General features: G+C 46.6%; 1 protein-coding gene across 4 annotated transcripts in view; it reads right to left on the reverse strand.

Annotated features, from left to right (window-relative positions):
• The window catches only part of HDLBP (high density lipoprotein binding protein), a 933,925-nt gene that overhangs the window by 567,642 nt on the left and 349,639 nt on the right, over positions 1 to 16,644 (reverse strand). For all 4 annotated transcript variants that reach the window (XM_085634158.1, XM_085634156.1, XM_085634157.1 and 1 more), the window contains exons 12-13: positions 696 to 835; positions 328 to 432 (exon numbers count right to left, since the gene is read on the reverse strand). In XM_085634158.1, coding sequence (XP_085490284.1) covers positions 328 to 432; positions 696 to 835 — 245 coding nt within the window. The remainder of the gene's footprint in view (positions 1 to 327; positions 433 to 695; positions 836 to 16,644) is intronic.

The raw sequence follows: 16,644 nt of genomic DNA on the forward strand, positions 1-16,644 counted from the left end.
TGATTTTCAACATTGAGTATTTAGTTTGTTGCCCTTTTATGTCCTTTACCATGATCAATATAGAACAGCACCACTATGACTTCCAAGGCTGTGAAGTCAATAAGACTAGTTTAGTTTTTGCCAATACCACTGCATCTCTGTGCATGCAGACAGACTACAGAATTCAGTTTAAGTGCACTGCACATTTCATGATCTTGCAACAGGTTTATGTGCTAACAAGCAATTTATCTTACAAACACACTTTGATCTATCTGGAAGTAGTTCAGTACAATATTTGGGTAGGTCGTAAATGCTGAGGAGCCAATAACAAATCAAGAAAAACTTTACCTCTGGGAATTTGTCGCGAATTTCGCGGACTCGCTCGCCTTTCTGTCCAATGATAGTTCGATGGTATTTCTGCTCGATGATCAAATCTTTGGTACGTTCATTCTCCTGGAAATGCAAGTGTTGGAACAGTTATTCAAGGCTCAAATGCATGGGATCAATTAGACAAAGTGGTGTACTGCCTTCCATCGAATTACAAGGTACTTGAACGAAAGATGCAAGGATTTACATCAGTTACAATCCCTAGTCAAATATTAAACACTAAAACAATGTATTTTTTTGCCATTCCAGCCTCTCACTTTAGGTAACAGAGTTAGAATGGTTAAGAATTCATACAACCACATACTCGTCACATGCTCCATTTCACTTACCATGCGCGATGCAAGTTCCAGCAGCTCTGTCTTGGCAAGCTGAACCCCTTGGGGGTCCCCCTCAATACGGACCAGGTTGCTTTTTTCAGTGTCGGGAGGGATTCTCACAGATACCTTGTACTGCTCCTTGATTCTGTTAACTGAAAAAATAACTGTTTAATGAAGGAAATACACAGCCCAACAGTGCTGCAGATCTAGAAATGCATGGATTAAGCCTCCGAGGTAAGGACTGTTGACATCAGAGTGTCACAAATTAAGGGACAAGAATATCAAACAATTAACAGTAAGCAGGGTATCTCCTATTGTATATATATTCTTTAAGAAGGCATGCTGCCATGTGGAGCTTTTGGAAGTAAAAGAATATGCAAGTTGTGCAAGTTCTCCATCAGGTGCATCATTATTACACAGTGAATATTCTTGGTTATGTGCACTGATTCCAGAATACCTACAGAAACTTTTTCATGAAATTGAACACAAATCAATTACATTATCAAATAAAACTGACAAACTTATAATCTAATTCTAACAAGTAGTAGCAAATTAGGCAGGAGGGTAACAGCCTCTTAAGGAGTAAAAATCAACTGCTATAAGCAGCTGAACAGCTTCCAACCCTCAAAATGGAGTGCAAAGACTGGGAAGAGTTCTTTTTGATGACTCTGCCTTGTAAGTTTGTTTGAAAAAAATCTCTGAGTCTATTACAATACATTTTACCCAAGAAAGGAAGCATTTTGTTTTTAAATTCACAGAAGATACCCATGATGGAGAACTAAACTTACAGGTAATGGTCTTTATTTTCTCCATCACAGCATCTCTGAAATGCTTAAGCATAGAAAGTACTGCTATACAAGTAGAGGACGTCATAATTGATAAAAACAGAGGAGGAAATCGAAAAGTAACCAAATGGTACGTACTACAAGTCCTATGCACACATGTGAGTAAAAAACAGTACAACACAAATTCTGTTGATCAAGAAAGAAGACAAGGGTGTCCTTTTGGAAATGTTCACTTTTAATGCTGTCTTTCTTAGCAAGCCAACCAACATGTGTTACATCAATAGGGTGTTAAACCCTTGACTTCTTCAGGGCCGTTACAAGGCATATGGATTTTTAGACCTTGAAACCAGTGATACTTTCGACCCGGTAGGTCATATTCAGCAGTGCCAGTCTTAATGTGAATCCTTATCGTTTGTGATGCGAGTCTCAGCTCAGGTTGTCAAGTGCTACTCTAAGCCAAATCCATCGTATAGCCGAGTGCAGCACCTCAATGCTTAGATTAAAAAATGGTCAAGCCACAGTATAGCAGTATCAAATCAGTAAGTGCTGCACAATAAGCTGTAAGTTGGTCCGTAGCGAGTATGTCAGACTCTCCTCGTATCTCCGGGATCATGTTTCAACCGGAGGTGCCTCACTCTACTATACGATGGATTTGGCTTAGAATAGTACTGGACACCCTGAACTGAGACACATCACAGAAACTATAAGGATACACATTAAGACTGGCACTGCTGAATATTTATGACCCACCGGGTCGGAAGTATCACTGGTTTCAAGGTCTAAAAATCCACTTGCCTCTTAACAGACCTGAAGAAGTCAAGAGTTTAACACCCTATTGACGAAACACGTGTTGGCAGGCTTGCTAAGAAACAGCATTAAAAGTGAACATTCGAAAAAGAATGACACCTGTCTTCATTCTTGAACAGAATTTGTGTTGTACTGTTTTTTACCCACATGCGTGTGCATAGCACTTGTATGTACTTAGTCGGACCTTTAGGTCCCAATTTGAAGGTTTAGGGGTTTTCCCCTCACCTGTGGCATCGCACTAAATTGTTTTCTCTTGTATAAACTCACACTATGTGGTTAAGCGCCATTTGAAATCTGAAAAAAGTGAGGTCTAAGAAATAGGAACACTTCATATAGTCTGCAATTTGATCAAATATAACCAAGTGTAAAACGCAAAACAAAGCAGCAAATCTTTTCCATTGGTGCACCCAGGAAAAGCAACATCAGGACCGCATCAATGCAAACACTAATTTAGGAAAGAGTTGAAGCACCTCTTTAAATAAAAATACATAAAGCATTAACAGTCCACAAACCAGCTACCTCTCCTATTTCTCATGTCATGATGGTCTTTGATCCTGTACAGTGATCCTCTGCCGCTTAGCCAGATTTATGCTATAGAAAAATCAGACCTTCATTAGCTTGACTGTCTAGAAAGTATGTCACTTTAGGAAACCAATGTTTTTGTAATGGATTGTTATGTGCAACATATGATTTTCTGGTATTTTGTACTTTTGTATCCATCCAATGAATACTCTCACTACTGCTTCATATTTGTGTAGTTTTACCCTTATTTTGTGCCCCTTCCTATTTCCAGTTCCTTTTCGTTTTGGTACCTTCTGTGCTGGAATGTTGGCATAAAACGACTGTTTAGTCAGTTACTGCGACGTGGTTGTGTAAGGTTGGAAATACAAAAACCTTGTAATCTCTTTATGGCGATGCTTCTATTACTTCACATCAAATGTGTTACTAAACTGCTGTGCATAGCCTTCCCTTGTGACTGAGAAATTGAGGAAGAGTTGATAGTTCTAGGAAAGCAGGTTGTGAGTTGAGGCATGCACAAGTAACATGTCCACAATTGTCCCCTCATTGGAAACCAAACACCCCTTTGAAGCACTTGACTCACAGGATAGCAAACAGGGCAGTCTGAGGCCTACTATGGGGAAGTGGTGGGGGGCTAGTATTAAAGTACAGCATCTGGCATTCTGTTTTTAAAAAGTGTTCAGGTTTCCTCAAGGGGCTTAAGCCTCCTCAGGGTAAATACACAGAGGAGCCCAACACGGGAGTCTCTTGATTTTTCTTTTTTTAAGTCACGTTAAAATGGGCACATTTTCAAGACTCTAGGGAACATCGGGCCCGTTCCCCTTGGTCTTCGGCTCATTTCACTCCTGGTGGTGAGCCCTAGCCACTTGGAGCCTTTTCACCACGGAACCTGGCCTCAAACTTGGCACACTTTGCAGGAAGCTGGTTTCACAGTTGTAGGATGCTGGCTCTGTACATACTATACCAAAATGAGGTATAGTGTGCACAAAGTCATGGAACCCCTAAGGTAAGCAAAGGTAAAAGTAGATAGTACCTTACTCTCTATTTGTGGTAGTGTAGGTGAGCTGTAAGGTTTTATCAGAAGGTAGTGTTAAGCATTTGTTGTACACACTCAATCAACAAATGAAGTCACACACACAAAGACTGAACTCAGACCAATTTTGTATATATATATATATATATATATATATATATATATATATATATATATATATATATATATATATATATATATATATATATATATATATATATTTTTCACCAAAGTGCCCCAAAGCAGCAGGAGAGCACTCGACAGCACTCTCATTAATAATTCAGCCTCGCTGCCGCTCGCTTCCCTGAAGCCATTAATTATTGTCAAAGCCGACGCGTTTCGAGGCATTGCGCCTCTTCTTCCTGGGCTGTCATGAATGCACTGAAAGTTCACCTGATTCATTAACTTTTATTAGCATAATGGCGCTTTAGTAGGCGTTCCCACACAATTAAATCTGTGCTTTTGTATGCTGGGACTTGTAGTCTTTTCAAGGTGAGTAATCACATTTTAAAATCCTATAGTAGGTTTCAGTGCGCAATTATCATGAATAATTTGTCCATTTAAACTCCTTTGTAGGATGGGAACAGGAAAGCGAGCTTACTTTCATGCTGAGAGCGCTGTGCTTCGTAGGGTAGAATCTTCCACTCCACAGCCTTTTCGTAGTACAGAAAATGGTGCATCTCCTCACGGCAAGGGCTGCCGTGTATAATATTTTTCACCAAAGTGCCCCAAAGCAGCAGGAGAGCACTCGACAGCACTCTCATTAATAATTCAGCCTCGCTGCCGCTCGCTTCCCTGAAGCCATTAATTATTGTCAAAGCCGACGCGTTTCGAGGCATTGCGCCTCTTCTTCCTGGGCTGTCATGAATGCACTGAAAGTTCACCTGATTCATTAACTTTTATTAGCATAATGGCGCTTTAGTAGGCGTTCCCACACAATTAAATCTGTGCTTTTGTATGCTGGGACTTGTAGTCTTTTCAAGGTGAGTAATCACATTTTAAAATCCTATAGTAGGTTTCAGTGCGCAATTATCATGAATAATTTGTCCATTTAAACTCCTTTGTAGGATGGGAACAGGAAAGCGAGCTTACTTTCATGCTGAGAGCGCTGTGCTTCGTAGGGTAGAATCTTCCACTCCACAGCCTTTTCGTAGTACAGAAAATGGTGCATCTCCTCACGGCAAGGGCTGCCGTGTATAATATTTTTCACCAAAGTGCCCCAAAGCAGCAGGAGAGCACTCGACAGCACTCATTAATAATTCAGCCTCGCTGCCGCTCGCTTCCCTGAAGCCATTAATTATTGTCAAAGCCGACGCGTTTCGAGGCATTGCGCCTCTTCTTCCTGGGCTGTCATGAATGCACTGAAAGTTCACCTGATTCATTAACTTTTATTAGCATAATGGCGCTTTAGTAGGCGTTCCCACACAATTAAATCTGTGCTTTTGTATGCTGGGACTTGTAGTCTTTTCAAGGTGAGTAATCACATTTTAAAATCCTATAGTAGGTTTCAGTGCGCAATTATCATGAATAATTTGTCCATTTAAACTCCTTTGTAGGATGGGAACAGGAAAGCGAGCTTACTTTCATGCTGAGAGCGCTGTGCTTCGTAGGGTAGAATCTTCCACTCCACAGCCTTTTCGTAGTACAGAAAATGGTGCATCTCCTACTAAAGCGCCATTATGCTAATAAAAGTTAATGAATCAGGTGAACTTTCAGTGCATTCATGACAGCCCAGGAAGAAGAGGCGCAATGCCTCGAAACGCGTCTGCTTTGACAATAATTAATGGCTTCAGGGAAGCGAGCGGCAGCGAGGCTGAATTATTAATGAGAGTGCTGTCGAGTGCTCTCCTGCTGCTTTGGGGCACTTTGGTGAAAAATATTATACACGGCAGCCCTTGCCGTGAGGAGATGCACCATTTTCTGTACTACGAAAAGGCTGTGGAGTGGAAGATTCTACCCTACGAAGCACAGCGCTCTCAGCATGAAAGTAAGCTCGCTTTCCTGTTCCCATCCTACAAAGGAGTTTAAATGGACAAATTATTCATGATAATTGCGCACTGAAACCTACTATAGGATTTTAAAATGTGATTACTCACCTTGAAAAGACTACAAGTCCCAGCATACAAAAGCACAGATTTAATTGTGTGGGAACGCCTACTAAAGCGCCATTATGCTAATAAAAGTTAATGAATCAGGTGAACTTTCAGTGCATTCATGACAGCCCAGGAAGAAGAGGCGCAATGCCTCGAAACGCGTCGGCTTTGACAATAATTAATGGCTTCAGGGAAGCGAGCGGCAGCGAGGCTGAATTATTAATGAGAGTGCTGTCGAGTGCTCTCCTGCTGCTTTGGGGCACTTTGGTGAAAAATATATATATATATATATATATATATATATATATATATATATATTCACTGAAAAAACCATAGGTTTCACACATGTTATAGTTAGCGGAAATTTTACTGATAAAAAAACCAATGAAATTCCCCCGTTCTAGTTCGTGCAGGCAACTATAACTCACGCGACCGCAATCCTCTGCTGATGCTAATACTGTATTTAGACACTTATTTGCCCAGGTCTTCTTCCATAAATTTTTAGCTATACATATATTACAAATATTTTTTTTTCATAAAGACACATATGTCATCAGCAGAGGATTGCGGTCGCGTGAGTTATAGTTGCCTGCACTAACTATAACGGGGGAATTTCATTGGTTTTTTATCAGTAAAATTCCTGCTAACTATAACGTGTGAAACCTATGGTTTTTTCAGTGAATTTGTACGGTTTTTTAAATGCTAAGTTACTTTACGCCATTCATGGCGTGCGCGCCCACTTTACGCAGTTAGTGCCGTGCACGCACGGTGGGCGCACGGTGGGCACGCGGTGCGCTACGCGCACCGCGTGCCCACGTTACGCTAGATGGGCCATGTACGCACGATGCGCTTCGCGCACGGTGCGCACATGGAGGACATATGATGCGCTTCGTTGTGAAGGGTAATATTTTATTTTTTCAATATATTACATAATCCATGCACAAATGGTGCCATTCGGGCACCATTTGCAAATGGGGTGGGGAGAGTGTGGATATTTTTTTTTTTTTAATAATTTTTACCGTACGCGTACGGTAAGCGTAATCGGCGAAATTACCGAAAAAATGAAAATTCCGTTTTTGGCTTTAGGGGAACTTTGGGGACTCCCTCAACATGGCTAGGTGCTTAGGAGCTGTCTAAACAGCCCCTTTACATGTTTTTGCTCTTTGTTTTTTAACCCCCTCTCAGAGTGCGAGAGAGAAAATGGCGGCCGCCACTTCCTGGTTTCGACCGATTCGAATGTTTACTAAGATCTAACAGCCAATCAGATTCGCGCTCGCGCACGTCACCGTACGCATACGGTAAGCTTACCGTAAGCTGGCTCAGATATATATATATTGATTTAAAGGCTATTTTCTCAGGAACTACTAAACAGATTTACACCAGACCTACAAAAGGCACTTCCTTGACCTGAGGACTACCTCTCTGACAAATTTCAAGTAACTCTGTTCAGCCGTTTGGGCTGTAGCTGTGTCTAAAGGTCCTATGGAAAAATGCATGGGAAAAACGCGTTTTGGGACCCCCCTTTTATCTCAGCCCCCGCTTGACGAATCCCCCCGAGATTTTCAGGGTAGGAGCGTAGCGTAGCGCCCCATTAGTTTTGAAAATTTCGCGAGGATTCGTCGACCGGCGCCAAAGTTATTCCAAATAGAATGTTGCGGTTTTCCTATGGAAACAGGGTCCTAACTAACTACCTACTGGCGACCGCCAGTAGGATATATATATATATATATATATATATATATATATATAGATAGCTATATATATGGTTAAGGGACGTGTGGGCTTTGCCATTGGTTAACACGGCAAAGGTGAATTAACAGTATTCTTTTTATTTCTAGAACCAAGACAAGCACGGCACAGGTAAGTGAAATAAATGTTTTGCAAAATTCTATGCAGTGTTTCACAATTGAATGCAGTTTCAAATGCAGTTGATTGAAATACAGGCAAGTTAAATTGTCAAAATTACTTTTCAGATTACTTAAGTTATTTTCTACGCAGTGTGATATGTCTAGATATCACACTGGGACACTTCCTGGAGTAAAGGTAAGTAGAATCAGTTTTGCACAGTAGTAGATTTTCAGGTGGTTTTCATGAAAATCAACTTGACAGAACATTTTAAGGGAAAACAGTCAATGTATTCCTATCGAGAGAAGGAAAATACTACTTACCAGTATGCATCTGTTCTTGGCATGTAGAGCTGCAGAGATTCACACACTGTGCATAGATCGCCATCTGGTGTTGGGGGGTTGTTAACATACGTTTTGCTTTTTGATAGCATATTTGAATACATTTTATTATACACCTGGCAATTCCAGTTTTGGAAACAGGATTGCCTTTATGAGGTTGAGAAAAAGCTACAAACAGTTGCTTTGTTTTTCCAAAGGCTTTAGTCCTGTCTATGTAGTAAAGTAAAGCTCTTTTGACGACTTGCGTGTGAAAAGCTCTTTCCGCTACCGAATCAGGGTTTTGGAAAAATACTCTTAACTCTACTGATTAAGGTGGAAAGCAGAGATTACTTTGGGAAGGAATTTTGGATTTGTCCCAAGAACCACCTTGTTACGATGAATCTGTAAGAATGGTCCTTTTATGGGTAAAGCCTAGATCTCACTCTCCTGAGAGAGGTGATTGTGACAAGGAAAGCTACATTCCATGAGTGAGAAAGTGCCATCTTTCTTGCATGGTATGCCCCCACTTTTTGCTGAATTGCTGAATGTACTTTGACTGAGTGTGCTCTGGACTCCTGCCAATCAGGTGCCCAGGGCCTATGTTCCTTCCCTAAAACCTCAAACCCAAATTGGCAAACCCTGGCCACATGTCAGCCCCTGGTAATTGGTACTCTAGGTACCCAGGGCCTTGTGACCAGGGAAGGCCTCTAAGGGCTGCAGCACTCATTGTGCCACCCTCAGAGGCCCTGTACCCTTACACAAACAGTGTCCTTGCAGGCAGAGTGTCTGGGTACAAGACAAAACAGAGAGTCAACATGGCACACATCCCTGTGTGCCATGCCCACAACCTACACTGCCCTGGCATACATCAGCCACCCCTCGATCTGGGTGCCCTATGCCAGTGGTGTGGACACAGGAGCATGAGCCCTGTGCCCCTACAGAACCCAGGTCCATTCCTGGGCACTGTAAGTGCAGTGCTGCCATTTAAGAGTATATGAAGCTGAGAGCTCGTCAAACACGAACTCCACAGCACCATAATGGCAACACTGAAGACTGAGAAGTTTGGTATCAAACTTCTCAGCACATTAAACCTGCACTGATGCCAGTGTGGGATTTAATGTACAAAGCACTACATCTTAGAGATGCCCCCTGAAACCTAACCTACAATCTGCGTCTGGTCTGAGAGGCTGCCTAGGCTGCCACACAGCAGACATGTTGCTGGACCCCTGGGTGGAGAGCCCCCGCTCTCATGGGCCTGCAACAATGCACATCCTGGGAGAGGTTCTAGGTCTCCTCCCCAAGGATGGGAAGGGGGAATCTTCAAAGGCATGCCGCCTTTGTGAGCTTCTCCAGGCCACTTGCTGTACTCAGCAACTGGCCCCCACCGGTTCTGACCCCAACTCTGGCAGGAAGACTGGCCGGAAACCCCAAGTAAGGACAGGGGAGGGTGGGGGAGGCGAGGTTAAGCACATCTCCGGGCTCTCGCCATCTTGAAGATGGGAAGCACTGTCCAATCAGGACTAGGCTACTGCCACCCTCCCACAGGAGAGTGCCAGGATAGAGGGTGTACCCACCCCAGGGCAGGGACCCACTGGTCCCTGCCCTTTACCTACCTGTAACGCCCCTAAATTTAGTATTTAGGGGCACCCTGAACCTTCCTTCCTTAGATTCCAGATCCTGAAAAATCAAAGAAGAGCAAGAAGAAAGAAGACCTGCTGTGCAGCTGCTAAGAAAAGGAAGACACCAACTGCTTTGGCCCCAGCCCTACCGGCATGTCTACCCTCGAACGTGCTTCTGCTAAATCCCGGCACCTGTTGTGGCCCGCAACCTCACAAACCCCGGAGGACCAGGCTACCTCGTGGCTCCCATGAGCAGTGGCTCTGCTCAAAGCAAGTTCTAACCCCTGGTATCAGCCCGGAACCGCGAAACCTGCACACACTGCACCCGCCAAGCCTGGCCTGTGCCGGAGTGAACCAAGACCCCGAGGGCATCCCGCCGGCGACTGTGACCCCGAATCCGGCACCCAAGGACTCGCCTCGACACTCTTGACGACGCCTGCAGCCTCAGTACCAGGTACCCCCCCCCCCCCCCGCAATCAACAGAGGGTAAGATTTCGCGACATCAAAAGGCACCCCTGCACCCGGCGCCCTGCGGCCCCCTGTGCCCAACACCTGGATACCTACCTATCCTCCAACTACCAGTGCTTAATTTGTGAAATATTAAGTGCCAGGGCTCTGGCCAAGCGGCCACTGCAGCTGCATCACCCTTGTTATTGCTGCCATAACAATTACTACCCATATCTCTTGCATGTAAATGTGACAGTTCAGATTATTCCAGGTCCCCAAAGCTAAAGGAATGGCTGGGGAGGTAGGTATTAGCAATTTTTTAATGTATACTGTTTTGCTAGACAACTGTTATACTGCTCATCTCTGAATTACATTAGCAGCACCATCTTGTGGCAGACTGCCCTAAGTGTGGTGTTGACAATGAGGTGCCGGTGCAGCGCACCGGAAACCAATTACGTGCCGGTGCTCAGCACCGGCTCAAATTAAGCACTGCCAACTACCCAACTTACCACTCGAAGTGGTGATGGCACCTGAAGATTCTTCGTCCCAGAGCTTGCAGCATTTGTTCATCCTGGAGATTTCCTATTGAACTTCATTGAGCGCCCGAAGGCTCAAAAGCACCCAGCCACCCGAGTGGCCCTGGCAGTGCTACTCCTACCTACTTCCCCATTTGCCCTGAGCAAGTGACCAGTGTGAGAAAGTGGCTCTGTATATACTGTTCCTTAATAGGTACAGGGTGTACAGAGTCCACAGTCCCCCAGGGCTTGACAGAGGTTAAAGTTAGGTATAACCTTACTCTCTGAAGTGGTAGCTTGGTCGAGCAGCAAGGCAGTACCAGAGGACAGTGTAAAGCATTTGTTGTACACACTCAGTCAGCAAATGGTCTTGCACACTCAAGAACTGAACTCTGGGCCAATGGTTTATATATAAAAAATATATGCTAGTTTTATTTTAGAACCAACACGTGGAGTTAAAATATACTTTCTCAACAGTAGATGTTTCATATAAATACTTTTGCAATATGCAATAGATTTTAGTAAACAGTTACAAGAGGTTGCAGTAGGCAACTCTATTTTTAAACACAATACATTGAGCTCAATGGTAAATTCAAGTTATTTGCAACAGATTACTTTTGGAATTCCAGGACTGGATCCTAGATTCAGTCCTGGGTCAGTTCTCGGAATCAAGTGATGAAAGTCGACTTAAGTACTGTAATGATATTTAACTAATATTTAGCTATTTTAAAAGTTGACACTTAAAAAATATTTCAGAGAAAACAATCAATGATACCCTATGGAAGAAAATGCAGATTACAGGTACAGTTGGTTCACCCTCAGCGGCTCTAGGGCGGCCGGGTGCAGAGAGAGTTAGGCCAAATGTTATCCTATGAGGGATAGGGGGGCCTTGTTTTGTGGCTGCTGTCTGGCAAGCCACGCGGCTGTGGGAGCTGGGCTCCTGGTCACTTACTCAGGGCAAGTGGGGAAGTAGGAAAGTGTAGAGTTTTCACTGCCAGGGCCACTCGGGTGGCTGGGTGCAGAGTGCTTTTGAGCCTTCGAGCGCTCAATGGATGTCAATGGGAAATCTCCGGTTAGGAAAAAGACTGCAAGCTCGGGGACGAGGACTCTTCAGGTGCCACCACCACTTCGAGAGGTAAGTTGGGTAGTTGGAGGATAGGTAGGTACCCCGGGGTTGGACACAGGGGTGCCTTTAGGTATCGGGAAATCTTACCCTCAGTTGATCGCGGTTGGGGGGGCACCTGGTTCTGAGGCTGCAGGCTTCTTCAGGAATGTCGAGGGAGGTCCTTGGGTGCCGGACTCTGGGTCACAGTCGCCGTGGGGTCGTCCTCAGGGTCTTTGTTCACTCCGGCACTGGCCAGGCTCGGCTGGTGCAGAGTGTGCTGGGTTCGCGGTTCCGGGCTGCTACTAGGGGTTAGAGATAGGTTTCGAGTAGAGCCTCTACTCATGGGAGTTCCAGGGGCTTAGAGCCAAAAGGTAGCCAGGTCCTCCGGGGTTGGTGAGGTTGCTGGCCACGAGAGATGCTGCGCTGGACCAGGAGCAGGTTCGAGGGTCGACAGGCCGGAAGGGCTGGGGCCAAAGCAGTTGGTGTATTCCTCTTTTTAGCAGCTGCAGGGCAGGTCTTTGTTCTTCCTGCTCTTCTTGTAGTTTCGAATCTGGAATCTGGGGAAGGAAGGTTCAGGGGGCCCCTAAATACTAGATTTAGGGGTGTTACAGGTAGGTGAAGGCCAGGGACCAATGGGTCCCTGTCCTGGGGTGGGTACACCCCCTATCCTGCCTCTCACCTGTGGGAGGGGGGCAGTAGCCTAATCCTGATCGGGTAGGGCCTCCCATCTTCAAGATGGCGAGAGCCCGGAGATGTGCTTCACCTCGCCCGCCCCACCTGAGGGGTGGGGTAGGCAGGCTGGCACATCCCCTGTCCTTGTTTGGGGTTTACGGCCAAGCTTCCCGCCAGAGTGGGGGGTTGCAGTGGCATGCCTTTGAAGCTTCCCTTTGCTCATCCTGGGGAGGAGATTTATCACCTTGCCCAGGATGTGCATTGTTGCAGGCCCAGGAGAGCAGGGGCTCTCCCACCCAGGGGTCCAGCAACGTGTCTGCTGTGTGGCAGCCTGGGCAGTCTAAGAGCAGACATGGATTGTAGGTTAGTTGTAAGGAGGCATCTCTAAGATGCCCTCTGGGGTGCTTGGTACATTAAATTCCACACTGGCATCAGTGTGGGTTTAATGTGCTGAGAAGTTTGATACCAAACTTCCCAGTCTTCAGTGTTGCCATTATGGTGCTGTGGAGTTCGTGTTTGACTAGCTCTCAGCACCATGTACTCTTAAATGGCAGCACTGCACTTACAGGGCCCAGGAATGGAGCTGGGTACTGTAGGGGGACAGGGCTCCTGCTCCTGTGCCCACACCATTGGCATAAGGCACCCAGCCAGAGGGGTGGCTGTTATATGCCTTGGCAGTGTAGGTGATGGGCATGGTACACAGATGTGTGCCATGTCGACTCTTTGTTTTGTCCTGCACCCAGACACCCAGCCTGCAAAGGCAGTGTGTGTGTGTGTGTGTGTAAGGCTACAGGGCCTTTAAGGGTGGCACAATGAGTGCTGCAGCCCTTAGAGGCCTTCCCTGGTCATGAGGCCCTGGGTACCTAGGGTACCATTTACCAGGGGCTGACATGTGGCCAGGGTTTGCCAATTGGGAGTTTGTGTGTTTTAGGGAAGGAACATAGGCCCTGGGCACCTGATTGGCAGGAGTCCAGGGTACACTCAGTCAAAGTACATTCAGCAATTCAGCAAAAAGTTAGGGCCTACCAGGCAAGAAAGATGGCACTTTCTCACAACCAGGAGCCCAGCTCCCACAGCCGCGTGGCCTGCTAGTCAGCAGCCACCAACCAAGGCCCCCCCCCTGCCTCCCATAGGATAACATTGGGCCTAACTCACTCTGCACCCGACTGCCCCTGTGCCGCTGAGGGTGTAACAACGCTACTATCCTGACCCTGGGAGACCCCCCCCCCCCCTCCCCCGAGTCTATGCCCAGAACCTGAAATCTGCCAGTTGAGTACTTCCCTTAAAGTCGATAACTCAATTTTCTCGATAGAAGTAATTTCAGAAGAAACCAGTCAATGTTACCTGAAGTGTGGAGTTTTCAAAACTTAATATATTCACCAAAAATCAGCCGAGTAACGAAAACAAAAATACTCACTTGCTATTAGGTGAGCACCCATTGCTGGATCTTGGTGCCCAGCACTGACCCTGAAAAATATTCACAACCGTACTTACCAGTAACCCAAATTTCTTACATAGGAAATCATTGACTGTTTTTCTGTGAAATTTCTTCTAAGTGTTAATTTCTGCAAACTTTAAATATTCTTTAAAAATCGTAAAAAGTATGAAAAATTACTTACCTGTTTGGATAAAGGTCCCAGTACTGAGTATAGGCAGTACTGGATTACAAAAGTAACGAGAACATACTATACCTGCAACTTGAATTTTTTTCCATAGGGAATCATTGACTGTTTTCTATGAAATTTCTTCTAAGTGTCAACTTTTAAAATAGCAAAATATTACTCACAAATCCTAGAAGTAACTAAGTCGACTTTTATCACTTGTTTCTAAGTACTGTCCCAGGAATGAATCTAGGATCCAGTTCTGGAATCACAAAAGTAATCCTGAAAGTAATCTATTGCAAATAACTTGAAACTTCCATTGAACTCAAGCATTATTGCGTTTAAAACAGTGTTGCCGATTGCAAACAACTTGTAACTTTCTACAAAAAGCAATTGCATATTGCAAAAGTATTTATATTAAGCAGCTCATTCTGAGAAAGTATATTTTAATACCTATTGTTGGTTCTAAAATAAAACAGGGGGCGTGACTAAGATGGCAGCGGAGTGAGACGCGTTTCTCTGTCTCTCCGGCGCCGCCCGACTTTCGCTTTAATTATCTGGCCCCCATCTGAGCCTGCCGTGGTGCGCCACTGTGTGCGCGGCTTACCCAGTACCTCCAGCTGTCCTATTTTTGGTGAGCGCCGGCGATCTGCAGGGTCCGCGGGACCATCCGGCCCCGGCCTGGCGGCCTTGCTGGCTCGGATCGCCTGCCGCGATCGGCGGCTTCGAGAGGCATTGGCGGCGCCCTGAGGCATTGTGGTGGCAGTGACAGCAGCGTCGACTGGGGCTCGCCTCTTGGTTGGCCCGGAACCAGCGTGGAGACAGTGGAGCGGCCTGCTCCTTGGCCGCCATTTCCATTTCTGGAGGGCCCGGCGACTTCCGGCCTCTCGGCGTGAGTCCGCGCCCTTTGATGCCCCGGCGGAAAGCGGAATCCTGGCGACGATGGCGAGTGCTGCTGAGAGGGGGAGTGCTCGCCGCAGGGTGGAGCTTCTCGGTCCGCGCGTCTGAGGAGCGCGCATGGGGCCTCACTGTAGGGCCTTGTGGAATATTGCTGAGTGGGATGGTCCGTGCCCCCCCCCTTTTTGTGTTGCCGCATTGGGGCACTGGCTATGCGTGCTTCATTTGGCTGCCATGTCATCCACCAAGCATAGGCGTGATAAGATCCTAAAAGACGCTTTGCAGAAATCAACGGGCCCGGCCTCATCCCAATCGGGCCCACATTCGCCGCAGTCAGAGGATAGTGATCAGCCGGCCACTAAGGCTTTTATGCTGGACTTATTCTCAGCCATCAAGGAAGATATTCTGGAGCTTCGCTCCCAGCTCTCCTCCGATCTCCGTGAGGTGCGGCGCGGCGTGGACGCCCTTGGGGAGCGCGTTGCTACTGTGGAGGAGCACGATTTGGGGCGCGAGGATTATCTGCATCAGCTCCAGCAGGATGTCAGTCTCACAGAGCAAAACCTTTATCTGCAAGCCCACGTAGAGGACCTGGAAAACTGTTCGACGGAATAATATCAGAATCCGGGCTGTGCCATGGAAAGGAGAAGGGGACGACCTCCGCGAGTAAGTTCTCCAGCTCTTTTGGCAGGTCTTGGGAGAGCGGGAAGAGAGGGAAATCCAGATGGATCGCATGCACTGTGTTGGCTTGCCAAGGGGTGCTAAAGCTCCCCGCCGGACATTCTGGTGTGCGTGCACGATTTCCAGCTTAAGGTGCAAATCCTTCGGAAGGCCCGCGATCTCAACCCTGCGCAATTCCGGGGTCACCAGCCAACACTCTTTCAGGACTTCGCTGCTTCCACCCTGGTTAAACGTAGGGAGTTTAAGCCCATCACTAGTCACCTCCGTGAGAAAGGCATCCCTTATTCGTGGGGTCACCCGTTTCGTCTCATCTTCAGGTACCAGGGCAAACTCCTACAGCTTCGTTCTTTGGATGCCGCTTACGAAGTCCTGGGGTTGGACCGGCCCTCTTCTCAGTCTGGGATGGCTGGCGCTCCCCCGCGGCGGCGCAGGCGCTCAGATGGCTGGCAGCGGGTTGGGAGATCCCCGCAGTCTTCGGGGCCCGACGTGTCCACTAGTCTCATGGAGAGGGAGGCGGCTGTCACATCAGTGGCAGAGGTGACGGACAACAACGCCATTCCATGAGCTACGCATGGCTGGCATCAGGCGGGCTCTTTCTCGGCACCGGAGGAGAAAGGACCTTGGTTGAGCGTTCTTACCATCAACTACCCCTTGAGGGATGGATGTATGTCGCATTCAGTGAGCGGTGTAATTTTCCATCATCGTTTGATCTTTGTGACAGACTGTTGTCCCTTTGCGGGGCTCCTGTGTCCCCTTTTTTTGATCTGTATTTTCTGTGTTTGTTGTGTCCTATGGGTTTGGATTGGGGGGAGGGGGGGGGGGGTTGTTTTTGGGAATGTTTTGGGGCTCCGCATCAGTTCTCCCTTGGGTTTGTGAGATGTATGGCCTGGGATCACTGCCCTCTTGCCCACCTTCTCGCTCTGGTGTTCTGAGACTAGGTCATGGCTCTTCCCTCCCCGACTTCTATGGGTAAGAGCATAAAGGTGGTGAGCCTGAATGTTAGGGGCTTGAATAGCCCTGTTAAG

The sequence above is a fragment of the Triturus cristatus genome, chromosome 11 (genome assembly GCF_964204655.1).
Source record: "Triturus cristatus chromosome 11, aTriCri1.1, whole genome shotgun sequence".
Taxonomy (NCBI): Eukaryota; Metazoa; Chordata; class Amphibia; order Caudata; family Salamandridae; genus Triturus; species Triturus cristatus.